The sequence below is a fragment of the Cherax quadricarinatus genome, chromosome 69 (assembly GCF_038502225.1).
Source record: "Cherax quadricarinatus isolate ZL_2023a chromosome 69, ASM3850222v1, whole genome shotgun sequence".
In the NCBI taxonomy this organism is placed as follows: Eukaryota; Metazoa; Arthropoda; class Malacostraca; order Decapoda; family Parastacidae; genus Cherax; species Cherax quadricarinatus.
The window spans coordinates 23112022-23126303 of record NC_091360.1 but is presented as its reverse complement, the minus strand read 5'-3'; the positions used below and the strand labels follow the sequence as shown (position 1 = coordinate 23126303).

General features: G+C 37.9%; 1 protein-coding gene across 1 annotated transcript in view; it reads right to left on the bottom strand.

Annotated features, from left to right (window-relative positions):
- LOC128701885 (putative adhesion G protein-coupled receptor E4P) overlaps positions 1-14282 on the bottom strand; it is a 245023-nt gene that overhangs the window by 122250 nt on the left and 108491 nt on the right. The window contains exon 6 of the mRNA XM_070099874.1: positions 13489-13589. Coding sequence (XP_069955975.1) covers positions 13489-13589 — 101 coding nt within the window. The remainder of the gene's footprint in view (positions 1-13488; positions 13590-14282) is intronic.

Here is a 14282-nt window from a genome sequence, read left to right as displayed (position 1 = left end):
CTAATGATGCTATTATACACATGCTAGAACATATATACACTGCAATAGAGAAAAAAGAAGTCCCACTGGGGATCTTCATTGACTTACGTAAAGCTTTTGATACAGTTGACCATGACTTGCTCCACGTAAAATTGTCACACTATAGTATAAGAGGGCACTCCCTCAACTACCTCAAGTCTTACCTCAGCAACAGAAGCCAATATGTGTACGCAAATGGGGCAAACTCTTCTGCACAACCAATTACAGTTGGTGTCCCACAGGGAAGTGTCCTTGGCCCTCTTCTCTTTCTCCTATACATAAATGACCTTCCAAATGCTTCGCAATTACTCAAACCCACACTATTTGCAGATGACACTACATACGTCTTCTCTCACCCGAGCCCAGTCACGCTAGCCAATACTGTAAATACCGAATTACAGAAAATATCTACCTGGATGAGGACTAACAAACTTACACTAAACATTGACAAAACCTACTTCATTCAATTTGGTAACAGAGCTACAGATGTCCCTCTTAACATAATGATAAATGGATCACCTATCACAAAACTAACAGAGGGAAAATTCTTAGGAATCCACCTTGATAATAGACTCAAATTTCATACACATATACATCAAATTTCTAAGAAAATTTCCAAGACTGTAGGCATACTATCGAAGATACGGTACTATGTTCCACAGTCAGCCCTCCTGGCCCTATATCACTCTCTTATTTACCCCTATCTCACCTATGGAATTTGTGCATGGGGCTCAACAACAATTAACCATCTCAGACCACTAATTACCCAACAAAAGGCTGCAGTTAGAATGATAACAAATTCTCACTACAGGCAGCACACTCCACCAATATTCAATACACTAAACCTACTCACCATACAAAACATCCATACTTATTACTGCACCTATTACATACATAGAACACTTAACTCTGATATTAACCCTCCCCTCAAACATCTCCTTGCCAACCTCAACAGAACACATGACCATAACACAAGGCACAGATCACTCTTTGATGTTCCTTGTGTCCATCTCACGCTATGCAAAAACTCAATGCACATAAAAGGCCCTAAAATCTGGAATTCATTACCTGTAAATATAAAAGAAACACAACCTGTTTATAAATTCAAGTCTCTTCTCAAAGATTACTTACTCACCCAAAACCAAATAAATACTGAATAACTGAACATTATAAATTGTATATCTTAAATGTTTCTCACAATTATATCACATAAATGTTAAACCTAAAACCCAATCTAACTTTATTATTTTTTAAATACACTACCTAACAGAATCACTACCTAACTGAATGCAACCATATGACCTGTCTTTGTAATACTCACTTGTGCTTTATAGTTATCTGTTTACATTAATGTTTTATCACTGATTTCATCATTGCTTAGTAGCAGCGCTGTATAGTCCTTGTGGCTTAGCGCTTCTTTTTGATTATAATAATAATAATAATCATTGCTTAGTTAATCTTAAGTTAATTTTAAGCCAGCCCGTAATGCTATGCATAGTATAAGTGGCTTTGGCATACTGCTCTTATCTGTATTTTTTTGTACCTCTGTATGTGTGCACAAATTGGAAATAAATAAAAAATAAATAAATAAATAAAAGGTTTAGCGTGCGAGGGGCTTGGACTTCCAGCAAGCGTGCGTGAGAGTGTTAGATAGGAGTGAGTAGAGGCTAGTGATATTTATGACTTGACGTGCTGTTGGAGTGTAAGGAAGGCAACATTTAAGAAGGGATTATTCAGGGAAACCGGTTAGCAGGACTTGAGTCCTGGAAGTGGGAAGTACAGCGCCTGCACTCTGAAGGACGGGTGGCAAGATAGTGCTGTAGTGAAAGATGGTGGAAGTGTTTCTTCTTTCCTGGGTCGCCCTACCAAGGTGAGAGATTGTTCTTGAGTTGAATGTAACCACAAATATATATATTTCATTGATTTGAAGCAATATTATATAATGTTAACCTGACCTTAGCAGAATTACGCTTGTTTAAGTTAAGTTATGTGAATGGTCAAAGTTATGTTATGTGAAGGTTCAAAGTTATGTTAGGTGAAGGTTCAAAGTTATGTAACATGAAAGTTCAAAGTTATGTTATGTGTAGGCTCAAAGTTAGGTTATGTGAAGGTTAAGTTAGGTTATATGAAGGTTCAAAGTTATGTAATATGAAAGTACAAAGTTATGTTACGTGTAGGCTCAAAGTTAGGTTATGTGAAGGTTCAAAGTTAGGCTATGTGAAGCTTCAAAGTTAGGTTATGTGAAGGTTCAAAGTTAGGTTATGTGAAGGTTCAAAGTTAGGTTATGTGAAGGTTCAAAGTTAAGTTATGTGAAGGTTCAAAGTTAGGCTATGTGAAGCTTCAAAGTTAGGTTATGTGAAGGTTCAAAGTTAGGTTATGTGTAGGCTCAAAGTTAGGTTATGTGAAGGTTCAAAGTTAGGCTATGTGAAGCTTCAAAGTTAGGTTATGTGAAGCTTCAAAGTTAGGTTATGTGAAGGTTCAAAGTTAGGCTATGTGAAGCTTCAAAGTTAGGTTATGTGAAGGTTCAAAGTTAGGTTATGTGAAGGTTCAAAGTTAGGTTATGTGAAGGTTCAAAGTTAAGTTATGTGAAGGTTCAAAGTTAGGTTATGTGAAGGTTCAAAGTTAAGTTATGTGAAGGTTCAAAGTTAGGTTATGTGATGGTTCAAAGTTAAGTTATGTGAAGGTTCAAAGTTAAGTTATGTGAAGGTTCAAAGTTAGGTTATGTGAAGGTTCAAAGTTAAGTTATGTGAAGGTTCAAAGTTAAGTTATGTGAAGGTTCGAAGTTAGGTTATGTGAAGGTTCAAAGTTAAGTTATGTGAAGGTTCAAAGTTAGGTTATGTGAAGGTTCAAAGTTAAGTTATGTGAAGGTTCAAAGTTAAGTTATGTGAAGGTTCAAAGTTAGGTTATGTGAAGGTTCAAAGTTAGGTTATGTGAAGGTTCAAAGTTAGGTTATGTGAAGGTTCAAAGTTAAGTTATGTGAAGGTTCAAAGTTAAGTTATGTGAAGGTTCAAAGTTAGGTTATGTGAAGGTTCAAAGTTAGGTTATGTGAAGGTTCAAAGTTAGGTTATGTGAAGGTTCAAAGTTAGGTTATGTGAAGGTTCAAAGTTAAGTTAAGTGAAGGTTCAAAGTTAAGTTATGTGAAGGTTCAAAGTTAGGTTATGTGAAGGTTCAAAGTTAGGTTATGTGAAGGTTCAAAGTTAGGTTATGTGAAGGTTCAAAGTTAGGTTATGTGAAGGTTCAAAGTTAAGTTATGTGAATGTTCAAAGTTAAGTTAAGTGAAGGTTCAAAGTTAGGTTATGTGAAGGTTCAAAGTTAGGTTATGTGAAGGTTCAAAGTTAGGTTATGTGAAGGTTCAAAGTTAAGTTATGTGAAGGTTCAAAGTTAAGTTATGTGAAGGTTCAAAGTTAAGTTATGTGAAGGTTCAAAGTTAAGTTTGGTCCAATAATATAACATTTTATATAATCTTCAGTGAAAAATATATTTGTTAATGTATAACAAATTTTATATATATATATATATATATATATATATATATATATATATATATATATATATATATATATATATATATATATATATATATATATATATATATATATATATATATATATATATATATATATATATGTATATATATGTCGTGCCGAATATGTAGAACTGGTCAATTAGCAAGAACTCATTTAAAATTAAGTCCTTTCCAAAATTTTCTCTTATGCGCTTAAAGATATATTTTTTTCATTAATGTTGATGTAAACATTTTTAATTTTGCGCCAAAAGAATCTAAGAAAACTTACCTAACCTTATTACAACAAGAGCAATTTATTTTAGCCTAACCCAACTAAATATATTTTAAATACGTTTACAATAATTTAGTACTAAGCAAACACAATCAAATATATTTTTTTCGTTAGGTTCAGAATGATATTGGCGAAATTATTGCATACACAAATTTTCACTTGTCCTATATGGCAAGATGAACGTTGCTATTTAAGCCAAGATCGCAAGTTCTGCCTATTCGGCACAACATACATACATATATATATATATATATATATATATATATATATATATATATATATATATATATACATATATATATATATATATATATATATATATATATATATATATATATATATATATATATATATATATATATAAATATATATATATATATATATATATATATATATATATATATATATATATATATATATATATATATATATATATATATATATATATATAGATATATATATATATATGCAATAAGATCACAGTAAACAGGTGATTTCAAAATATGCAAAACAACCACTCTGAAAGAATAGAGAAATTCCAAGCGCTTTCGTGACTACTCACATTATCAAGGAACTATGAAAGTAAAGCATCCAAGGAAGCTATATAAGGTGTCCGGCCAGCACCTCACTATCAGATCCCACAACGGTTAAACACGTGACGCGCGGCGAGCCAACTTGGATAGGTCCTTTGCACAACTCACCCCCAAGCTATTCTACCCAAGAAAATTTAAAAATTATTTGTCCAGTGTATTATTAAATTCTTCCCAAATTCTATTAATTATAGATGGATCTAATTTATATAAACCAAAGGAAATATTCATATTATTGTCAAAACTGCTTTTTATGAAACAAGATTCAATTATATTCCTGTCGACCATGGACTTGCTTGATACTACTTTCTCAACTTTTTGAAAATCAATTGGATGGTTAAAATCTCTTACATGAATAAATAGAGCATTGGAATCTTGTCCAGTTCTAATGCTATATTTATGTTGTTTTAATCTTAGTTCGAGATTTTTACCAGTTTGACCGTAATAAACTTTATCGCAAATTTTACAAGGAATCTTATAGACACATCCATCAGCATTTTGGGGGGAATTCTTTATCAAAAGTTTTTTTACTGTATCAGGATTTTTGAATACAACTTTAATATTAAAAGTCTTAAGAAGAGACGGCATATCAACCAAGTTTTCATGGTAAGGGAGAACCAACATATTTTTAGTTGAATAAGGCTGGTTGCCCCTTTTTGGATTATAAAAAGTGTTTCTAGCAATTTTAAAAGATTTATCAATTACATTTCTTGGGTATTTTAAATCATTACCTATTTTTTGAAACAAGGTTGCTTAACACAGTCCTCCCTAATAGAGCTAAATGGTTCAGATATGTTGATGATATTTTGTGTCTTATGTCCAAAAATGTAGATATACACCATTTTCTTGGAAAATTAAATAGCTTAGCCCATTCTATAAACTTTACTGTTGAGTTTGAAGAAAATAACTCATTGCCTTTTCTAGATGTTTTAATTATTAAGGGTAATAATGAATTCAAATTCAAGATAGAGTCAAACTGTCTGTTTTCTCATCAATGTTTTTGAGAGCTTTACGAATTTGTAGTCCTGAGTTCATAGATGAGGAAATATCCAAAATTTATGAAATAGGTAATGATTTAAAATACCCAAGAAATGTAATTGATAAATCTTTCAAAGTTGCTAGAAACACTTTTTATAATCCAAAAAGGGGCAACCAGCCTTATTCAACTAAAAATATGTTGGTTCTCCCTTACCATGAAAACTTGGTTGATATGCCTTCTCTTCTTAAGACTTTTAATATTAAAGTTGTATTCAAAAATCCTGATACAGTAAAAAAAACTTTTGATAAAGAATTCCCCCCAAAATGCTGATGGATGTGTCTATAAGATTCCTTGTAAAATTTGAGATAAAGTTTATTACGGTCAAACTGGTAAAAATCTCGAACTAAGATTAAAACAACATAAATATAGCATTAGAACTGGACAAGATTCCAATGCTCTATTTATTCATGTAAGAGATTTTAACCATCCAATTGATTTTCAAAAAGTTGAGAAAGTAGTATCAAGCAAGTCCATGGTCGACAGGAATATAATTGAATCTTGTTTCATAAAAAGCAGTTTTGACAATAATATGAATATTTCCTTTGGTTTATATAAATTAGATCCATTTATAATTAATAGAATTTGGGAAGAATTTAATAATACACTGGACAAATAATTTTTAAATTTTCTTTGGTAGAATAGCTTGGGGGTGAGTTGTGCAAAGGACCTATCCAAGTTGGCTCGCCGCGCGTCACGTGTTTAACCGTTGTGGGATCTGATAGTGAGGTGCTGGCCGGACCACTTATATAGCTTCCTTGGATGCTTCACTTTCATAGTTCCTTGATAATGTGAGTAGTCACGAAAGCGCTTGGAATTTCTGTATTCTTTCAGAGTGGTTGTTTTGCATATATATATATAATATATATATATATATATATATATATATATATATATATATATATATATTTATATATATATATATATTTCTCTATATATATATATCTATATATATATATATATATATATATATATATATATATATATATATATATATATATATATTATTTATTATTTATTATCACACTGGCCGATTCCCACCAAGGCAGGGTGGTCCACCAAGGCAGGGTGGTCCACCAAGGCAGGGTGGTCCACCAAGGCAGGGTGGTCCACCAAGGCAGGGTGGTCCACCAAGGCAGGGTGGCCCGAAAAAGAAAAACTTTCACCATCATTCACTCCATCACTGTCTTGCCAGAAGGGTGCTTTACACTACAGTTTTTAAACTGCAACATTAACACCCCTCCTTCAGAGTGCAGGCACTGTACTTCCCATCTCCAGAACTCAAGTCCGGCCTGCCGGTTTCCCTGAATCCCTTCATAAATGTTACTTTGCTCACACTCCAACAGCACGTCAAGTATTAAAAACCATTTGTCTCCATTCACTCCTATCAAACACGCTCACGCATGCCTGCTGGAAGTCCAAGCCCCTCGCACACAAAACCTCCTTTACCCCCTCCCTCCAACCCTTCCTAGGCCGACCCCTACCCCGCCTTCCTTCCACTACAGACTGATACACTCTTGAAGTCATTCTGTTTCGCTCCATTCTCTCTACATGTCCGAACCACCTCAACAACCCTTCCTCAGCCCTCTGGACAACAGTTTTGGTAATCCCGCACCTCCTCCTAACTTCCAAACTACGAATTCTCTGCATTATATTCACACCACACATTGCCCTCAGACATGACATCTCCACTGCCTCCAGCCTTCTCCTCGCTGCAACATTCATCACCCACGCTTCACACCCATATAAGAGCGTTGGTAAAACTATACTCTCATACATTCCCCTCTTTGCCTCCAAGGACAAAGTTCTTTGTCTCCACAGACTCCTAAGTGCACCACTCACTCTTTTTCCCTCATCAATTCTATGATTCACCTCATCTTTCACAGACCCATCCGCTGACACGTCCACTCCCAAATATCTGAATACGTTCACCTCCTCCATACTCTCTCCCTCCAATCTGATATTCAATCTTTCATCACCTAATCTTTTTGTTATCCTCATAACCTTACTCTTTCCTGTATTCACCTTTAATTTTCTTCTTTTGCACACCCTACCAAATTCATCCACCAATCTCTGCAACTTCTCTTCAGAATCTCCCAAGAGCACAGTGTCATCAGCAAAGAGCAGCTGTGACAACTCCCACTTTGTGTGTGATTCTTTATCTTTTAACTCCACGCCTCTTGCCAAGACCCTCGCATTTACTTCTCTTACAACCCCATCTATAAATATATTAAACAACCACGGTGACATCACACATCCTTGTCTAAGGCCTACTTTTACTGGGAAAAAATTTCCCTCTTTCCTACATACTCTAACTTGAGCCTCACTATCCTCGTAAAAACTCTTCACTGCTTTCAGTAACCTACCTCCTACACCATACACTTGCAACATCTGCCACATTGCCCCCCTATCCACCCTGTCATACGCCTTTTCCAAATCCATAAATGCCACAAAGACCTCTTTAGCCTTATCTAAATACTGTTCACTTATATGTTTCACTGTAAACACCTGGTCCACACACCCCCTACCTTTCCTAAAGCCTCCTTGTTCATCTGCTATCCTATTCTCCGTCTTACTCTTAATTCTTTCAATTATAACTCTACCATACACTTTACCAGGTACACTCAACAGACTTATCCCCCTATAATTTTTGCACTCTCTTTTATCCCCTTTGCCTTTATACAAAGGAACTATGCATGCTCTCTGCCAATCCCTAGGTACCTTACCCTCTTCCATACATTTATTAAATAATTGCACCAACCACTCCAAAACTATATCCCCACCTGCTTTTAACATTTCTATCTTTATCCCATCAATCCCGGCTGCCTTACCCCCTTTCATTTTACCTACTGCCTCACGAACTTCCCCCACACTCACAACTGGCTCTTCCTCACTCCTACAAGATGTTATTCCTCCTTGCCCTATACACGAAATCACAGCTTCCCTATCTTCATCAACATTTAACAATTCCTCAAAATATTCCTTCCATCTTCCCAATACCTCTAACTCTCCATTTAATAACTCTCCTCTCCTATTTTTAACTGACAAATCAATTTGTTCTCTAGGCTTTCTTAACTTGTTAATCTCACTCCAAAACTTTTTCTTATTTTCAACAAAATTTGTTGATAACATCTCACCCACTCTCTCATTTGCTCTCTTTTTACATTGCTTCACCACTCTCTTAACCTCTCTCTTTTTCTCCATATACTCTTCCCTCCTTGCATCACTTCTACTTTGTAAAAACTTCTCATATGCTAACTTTTTCTCCCTTACTACTCTCTTTACATCATCATTCCACCAATCGCTCCTCTTCCCTCCTGCACCCACTTTCCTGTAACCACAAACTTATATATATATATATATATATATATATATATATATATATATATATATATATATATATATATATATATATATATATATATATATATATATATATATATATATATATATATATATATATATATATGTGTGTGTATATATATATATCTGAGAGAGTTAGAGCAAAGGAAGGGGTAGCAGTAATGTTAAATGATCAGTTATGGAAGGAGAAAAGAGAATATGAATGTGTAAATTCAAGAATTATGTGGATTAAAGTAAAGGTTGGATGCGAGAAGTGGGTCATAATAAGCGTGTATGCACCTGGAGAAGAGAGGAATGCAGAGGAGAGAGAGAGATTTTGGGAGATGTTAAGTGAATGTATAGGAGCCTTTGAACCAAGTGAGAGAGTAATTGTGGTTGGGGACCTGAATGCTAAAGTAGGAGAAACTTTAAGAGAGGGTGTGGTAGGTAAGTTTGGGGTGCCAGGTGTAAATGATAATGGGAGACCTTTGATTGAACTTTGTGTAGAAAGGGGTTTAGTTATAGGTAATACATATTTTAAGAAAAAGAGGATAAATAAGTATACAAGATATGATGTAGGGCGAAATGACAGTAGTTTGTTGGATTATGTATTGGTAGATAAAAGACTGCTGAGTAGACTTCAGGATGTACATGTTTATAGAGGGGCCACAGATATATCAGATCACTTTCTAGTTGTAGCTACACTGAGAGTAAAAGGTAGATGGGATACAAGGAGAATAGAAGCATCAGGGAAGAGAGAGGTGAAGGTTTATAAACTAAAAGAGGAGGCAGTTAGGGTAAGATATAAACAGCTATTGGAGGATAGATGGGCAAATGAGAGCATAGGCAATGGGGTCGAAGAGGTATGGGGTAGGATTAAAAATGTATTGTTAGTGTTCAGCAGAAGTTTGTGGTTACAGGAAAGTGGGTGCAGGAGGGAAGAGGAGCGATTGGTGGAATGATGATGTAAAGAGAGTAGTAAGGGAGAAAAAGTTAGCATATGAGAAGTTTTTACAAAGTAGAAGTGATGCAAGGAGGGAAGAGTATATGGAGAAAAAGAGAGAGGTTAAGAGAGTGGTGAAGCAATGTAAAAAGAGAGCAAATGAGAGAGTGGGTGAGATGTTATCAACAAATTTTGTTGAAAATAAGAAAAAGTTTTGGAGTGAGATTAACAAGTTAAGAAAGCCTAGAGAACAAATGGATTTGTCAGTTAAAAATAGGAGAGGAGAGTTATTAAATGGAGAGTTAGAGGTATTGGGAAGATGGAGGGAATATTTTGAAGAATTGTTAAATGTTGATGAAGATAGGGAAGCTGTGATTTCGTGTATAGGGCAAGGAGGAATAACATCTTGTAGGAGTGAGGAAGAGCCAGTTGTGAGTGTGGGGGAAGTTCGTGAGGCAGTAGGCAAAATGAAAGGGGGTAAGGCAGCCGGGATTGATGGGATAAAGATAGAAATGTTAAAAGCAGGTGGGGATATAGTTTTGGAGTGGTTGGTGCAATTATTTAATAAATGTATGGAAGAGGGTAAGGTACCTAGGGATTGGCAGAGAGCATGCATAGTTCCTTTGTATAAAGGCAAAGGGGATAAAAGAGAGTGCAAAAATTATAGGGGGATAAGTCTGTTGAGTGTACCTGGTAAAGTGTATGGTAGAGTTATAATTGAAAGAATTAAGAGTAAGACGGAGAATAGGATAGCAGATGAACAAGGAGGCTTTAGGAAAGGTAGGGGGTGTGTGGACCAGGTGTTTACAGTGAAACATATAAGTGAACAGTTTTTAGATAAGGCTAAAGAGGTCTTTGTGGCATTTATGGATTTGGAAAAGGCGTATGACAGGGTGGATAGGGGAGGCAATGTGGCAGATGTTGCAAGTGTATGGTGTAGGAGGTAGGTTACTGAAAGCAGTGAAGAGTTTTTACGAGGATAGTGAGGCTCAAGTTAGAGTATGTAGGAAAGAGGGAAATTTTTTCCCAGTAAAAGTAGGCCTTAGACAAGGATGTGTGATGTCACCGTGGTTGTTTAATATATTTATAGATGGGGTTGTAAGAGAAGTAAATGCGAGGGTCTTGGCAAGAGGCGTGGAGTTAAAAGATAAAGAATCACACACAAAGTGGGAGTTGTCACAGCTGCTCTTTGCTGATGACACTGTGCTCTTGGGAGATTCTGAAGAGAAGTTGCAGAGATTGGTGGATGAATTTGGTAGGGTGTGCAAAAGAAGAAATTTAAAGGTGAATACAGGAAAGAGTAAGGTTATGAGGATAACAAAAAGATTAGGTGATGAAAGATTGAATATCAGATTGGAGGGAGAGAGTATGGAGGAGGTGAACGTATTCAGATATTTGGGAGTGGACGTGTCAGCGGATGGGTCTATGAAAGATGAGGTGAATCATAGAATTGATGATGGAAAAAGAGTGAGTGGTGCACTTAGGAGTCTGTGGAGACAAAGAACTTTGTCCTTGGAGGCAAAGAGGGGAATGTATGAGAGTATAGTTTTACCAACGCTCTTATATTGGTGTGAAGCGTGGGTGATGAATGTTGCAGCGAGGAGAAGGCTGGAGGCAGTGGAGATGTCATGTCTGAGGGCAATGTGTGGTGTGAATATAATGCAGAGAATTCGTAGTTTGGAAGTTAGGAGGAGGTGCGGGATTACCAAAACTGTTGTCCAGAGGGCTGAGGAAGGGTTGTTGAGGTGGTTCGGACATGTAGAGAGAATGGAGCGAAACAGAATGACTTCAAGAGTGTATCAGTCTGTAGTGGAAGGAAGGCGGGGTAGGGGTCGGCCTAGGAAAGGTTGGAGGGAGGGGGTAAAGGAGGTTTTGTGTGCGAGGGGCTTGGACTTCCAGGAGGCATGCATGAGCGTGTTTGATAGGAGTGAATGGAGACAAATGGTTTTTAATACTTGACGTGCTGTTGGAGTGTGAGCAAAGTAACATTTATGAAGGGATTCAGGGAAACCGGCAGGCCGGACTTGAGTCCTGGAGATGGGAAGTACAGTGCCTGCACTCTGAAGGAGGGGTGTTAATGTGGCAGTTTAAAAACTGTAGTGTAAAGCACCCTTCTGGCAAGACAGTGATGGAGTGAATGATGGTGAAAGTTTTTCTTTTTCGGGCCACCCTGCCTTGGTGGGAATCGGCCAGTGTGATAATAAATAAAAAAAAAAATATATATGTGTGTGTGTGTATATTTATTTATAATGACAAAACACTCACAAAAATACAATAGAAAGTAAAACAACATTGATAACAACTCAGCTCTACATCTCGAGTTCTTCGTCCAGTGTATCTTCCAGTCTTGTTGGCTCCACTATTTGCTGGTTTAAAGTGAATTTGTTGCAGAGATTTTATAGCTCATGTGTTTGTGAATTTTCATCTGAGCTGCCTCCTGGGACTATCTCTGCTAAAACATTATTTGCTACATTCCTTCATTATAGGTGCTTTTGGTTGAAATTCCGCATGAGCCAAGATGTTTGGGGTAGTAACTGGAAGATTTTCCAGACGGTGGTCAATTTTCAAAAGCTGTTCCTGGAACTCTTGGGAAGTTGCATCAGGAGACTCGTGTACAACCACAATGATGGATACTTCCTTAAATTGACATCTGGCACGTGAAGCACTTCAAGGTTCTTGGTTGTACGTCCTAACCTGGTATTTTCCTCGGCAACCGTGGCCCAGTTAAGCTGGGAGAGGTCCTCTACGTTGGATCAACACCTCCCTCTTAGGTACGTGGCCATCCTTCACTCGAAGCCACTCAGCTTTCAGGATGTTGCATCGATAGGCATGTCTAGTGGATAGTACATTTGTTACTCGCTCTATGTACTTAAGTTCTGTTAGAACAAGTGGCGATTCCAGGTCGTTCATCGACCGCAGTACATCGACCACAGTACATCGACCGCAGTACATCGACCGCAGTACATCGGGAGCGAGAATAAACTCCCCATTAAGATTTGGGTTAACTGATATCTTAAGCTAAATTATAGCGGAATACAGGGTGTCGTGGTGTGCTTTGCATATCATCCTGAATTAGTTAAATGCAGATGGCTTGGCTTCCCCGATCTGAGACAAAGAAACACTGTGTCTCCTGTATGACTTCGGGGCTCCTGCTACCTGCCAACCTCCCCCATTTAGGATATCTGGGGCTGATATGAGCGTTTCTTTATCCATCCTTATCTCACTGGACCGGCTGGTTTCGCTTGTTTCGCTATTCCAAGAATCCAGGGAGTCCAGTGAGTGGTCTCGTAGCTTCTTCGCCAGAATCGCGCCCCACATTTCCAGATCCGTGTCCTCGGCAGAGTCCTTGGAACATCGTGACTTCTTACTTTCGGAAAAAGCTATGTGCTTCCTGACTGCTAATAGACACACGGAAGCACATATATAGGGTAGAGAGTGAGGTGCAAATCAAAATATAATCGATGTAGGTAGTAGCAGTAGTACTTGTGGTGGTAGTAGTGGTAGTTGTACTACCAGTGGTAGCAGCCATCACATAGCTGCTATCACTACTATTACAACTACCACTATTACTACTACCTACAATAATTACATTACGCCTTGCATTTCACTTTAATACCTATATATAAGTAGTCTCTGTGTCTCTGTATTCAGAGTAACTTCTTGATACAGCTCCTGGAGAGCGAAACGTTGCCAAAGTAAAATGTCACATTAGTTGTACTTGTGTCCTTTCATCTAACTTAAATTAAAAGGAGTAAAACTTACCAGCCTTCCATCCAAGTTGTTCCTTAACTGTTGATCCCATCATGACGCTGTTGACCTGACCCGTAGCTGATACTTCAGACATATCCGCCATGCTGGGGTCACTGTGGGAGAGACTGTGTTACTGGGGTCACTGTGGGGGAGACTGTTACTGGGGTCACTGGGGGAGAGACTGTGTTACTAGGGTCACTGTGGGGGAGACTGTTACTGGGGTCACTGAGGGGGTGAGTGTGTTACTGGGGTCACTGTGGGGAAGACTATGTTACTGGAGTCACTGTGGAGGAGACTGTGTTACTGGGGTCACTGTGGGAGAGACTGTGTTACTGGGGTAACTGTGGGGGAGACTGTGTTACTGGGGTCACTGAGGGGGTGAGTGTGTTACTGGGGTCACTGTGGGGAAGACTGTGTTACTGGGGTCACTGTGAGGGAGACTGTGTTACTGGGGTCACTGTGGGGGAGACTGTGTTACAGGGGTAAGTGTGGAGGAGACTGTGTCACTGGGGCCACTGTGGGGGAGACTGTGTTACTGGGGTCACTGTGGGGGAGACTGTGTTATTGGGGTCACTGTGGGGAAGATTGTGCTACTGGGGTCACTGTGGGGGACTGTGTTACTGGGGTCACTGTGGGGGAGACTGTGCTACTGGGGTCACTGGGGGGAGACTGTTACTGGGGTCACTGTGGGGGAGACTGTTGCTGGGGTCACTGTGGGGGAGACTGTTGCTGGGGTCACTGTAGGGAAGACTGTGTTACTGGCTTGTTACACTGTGAGGAAGACTGTATTACTGGCTTGTTACACT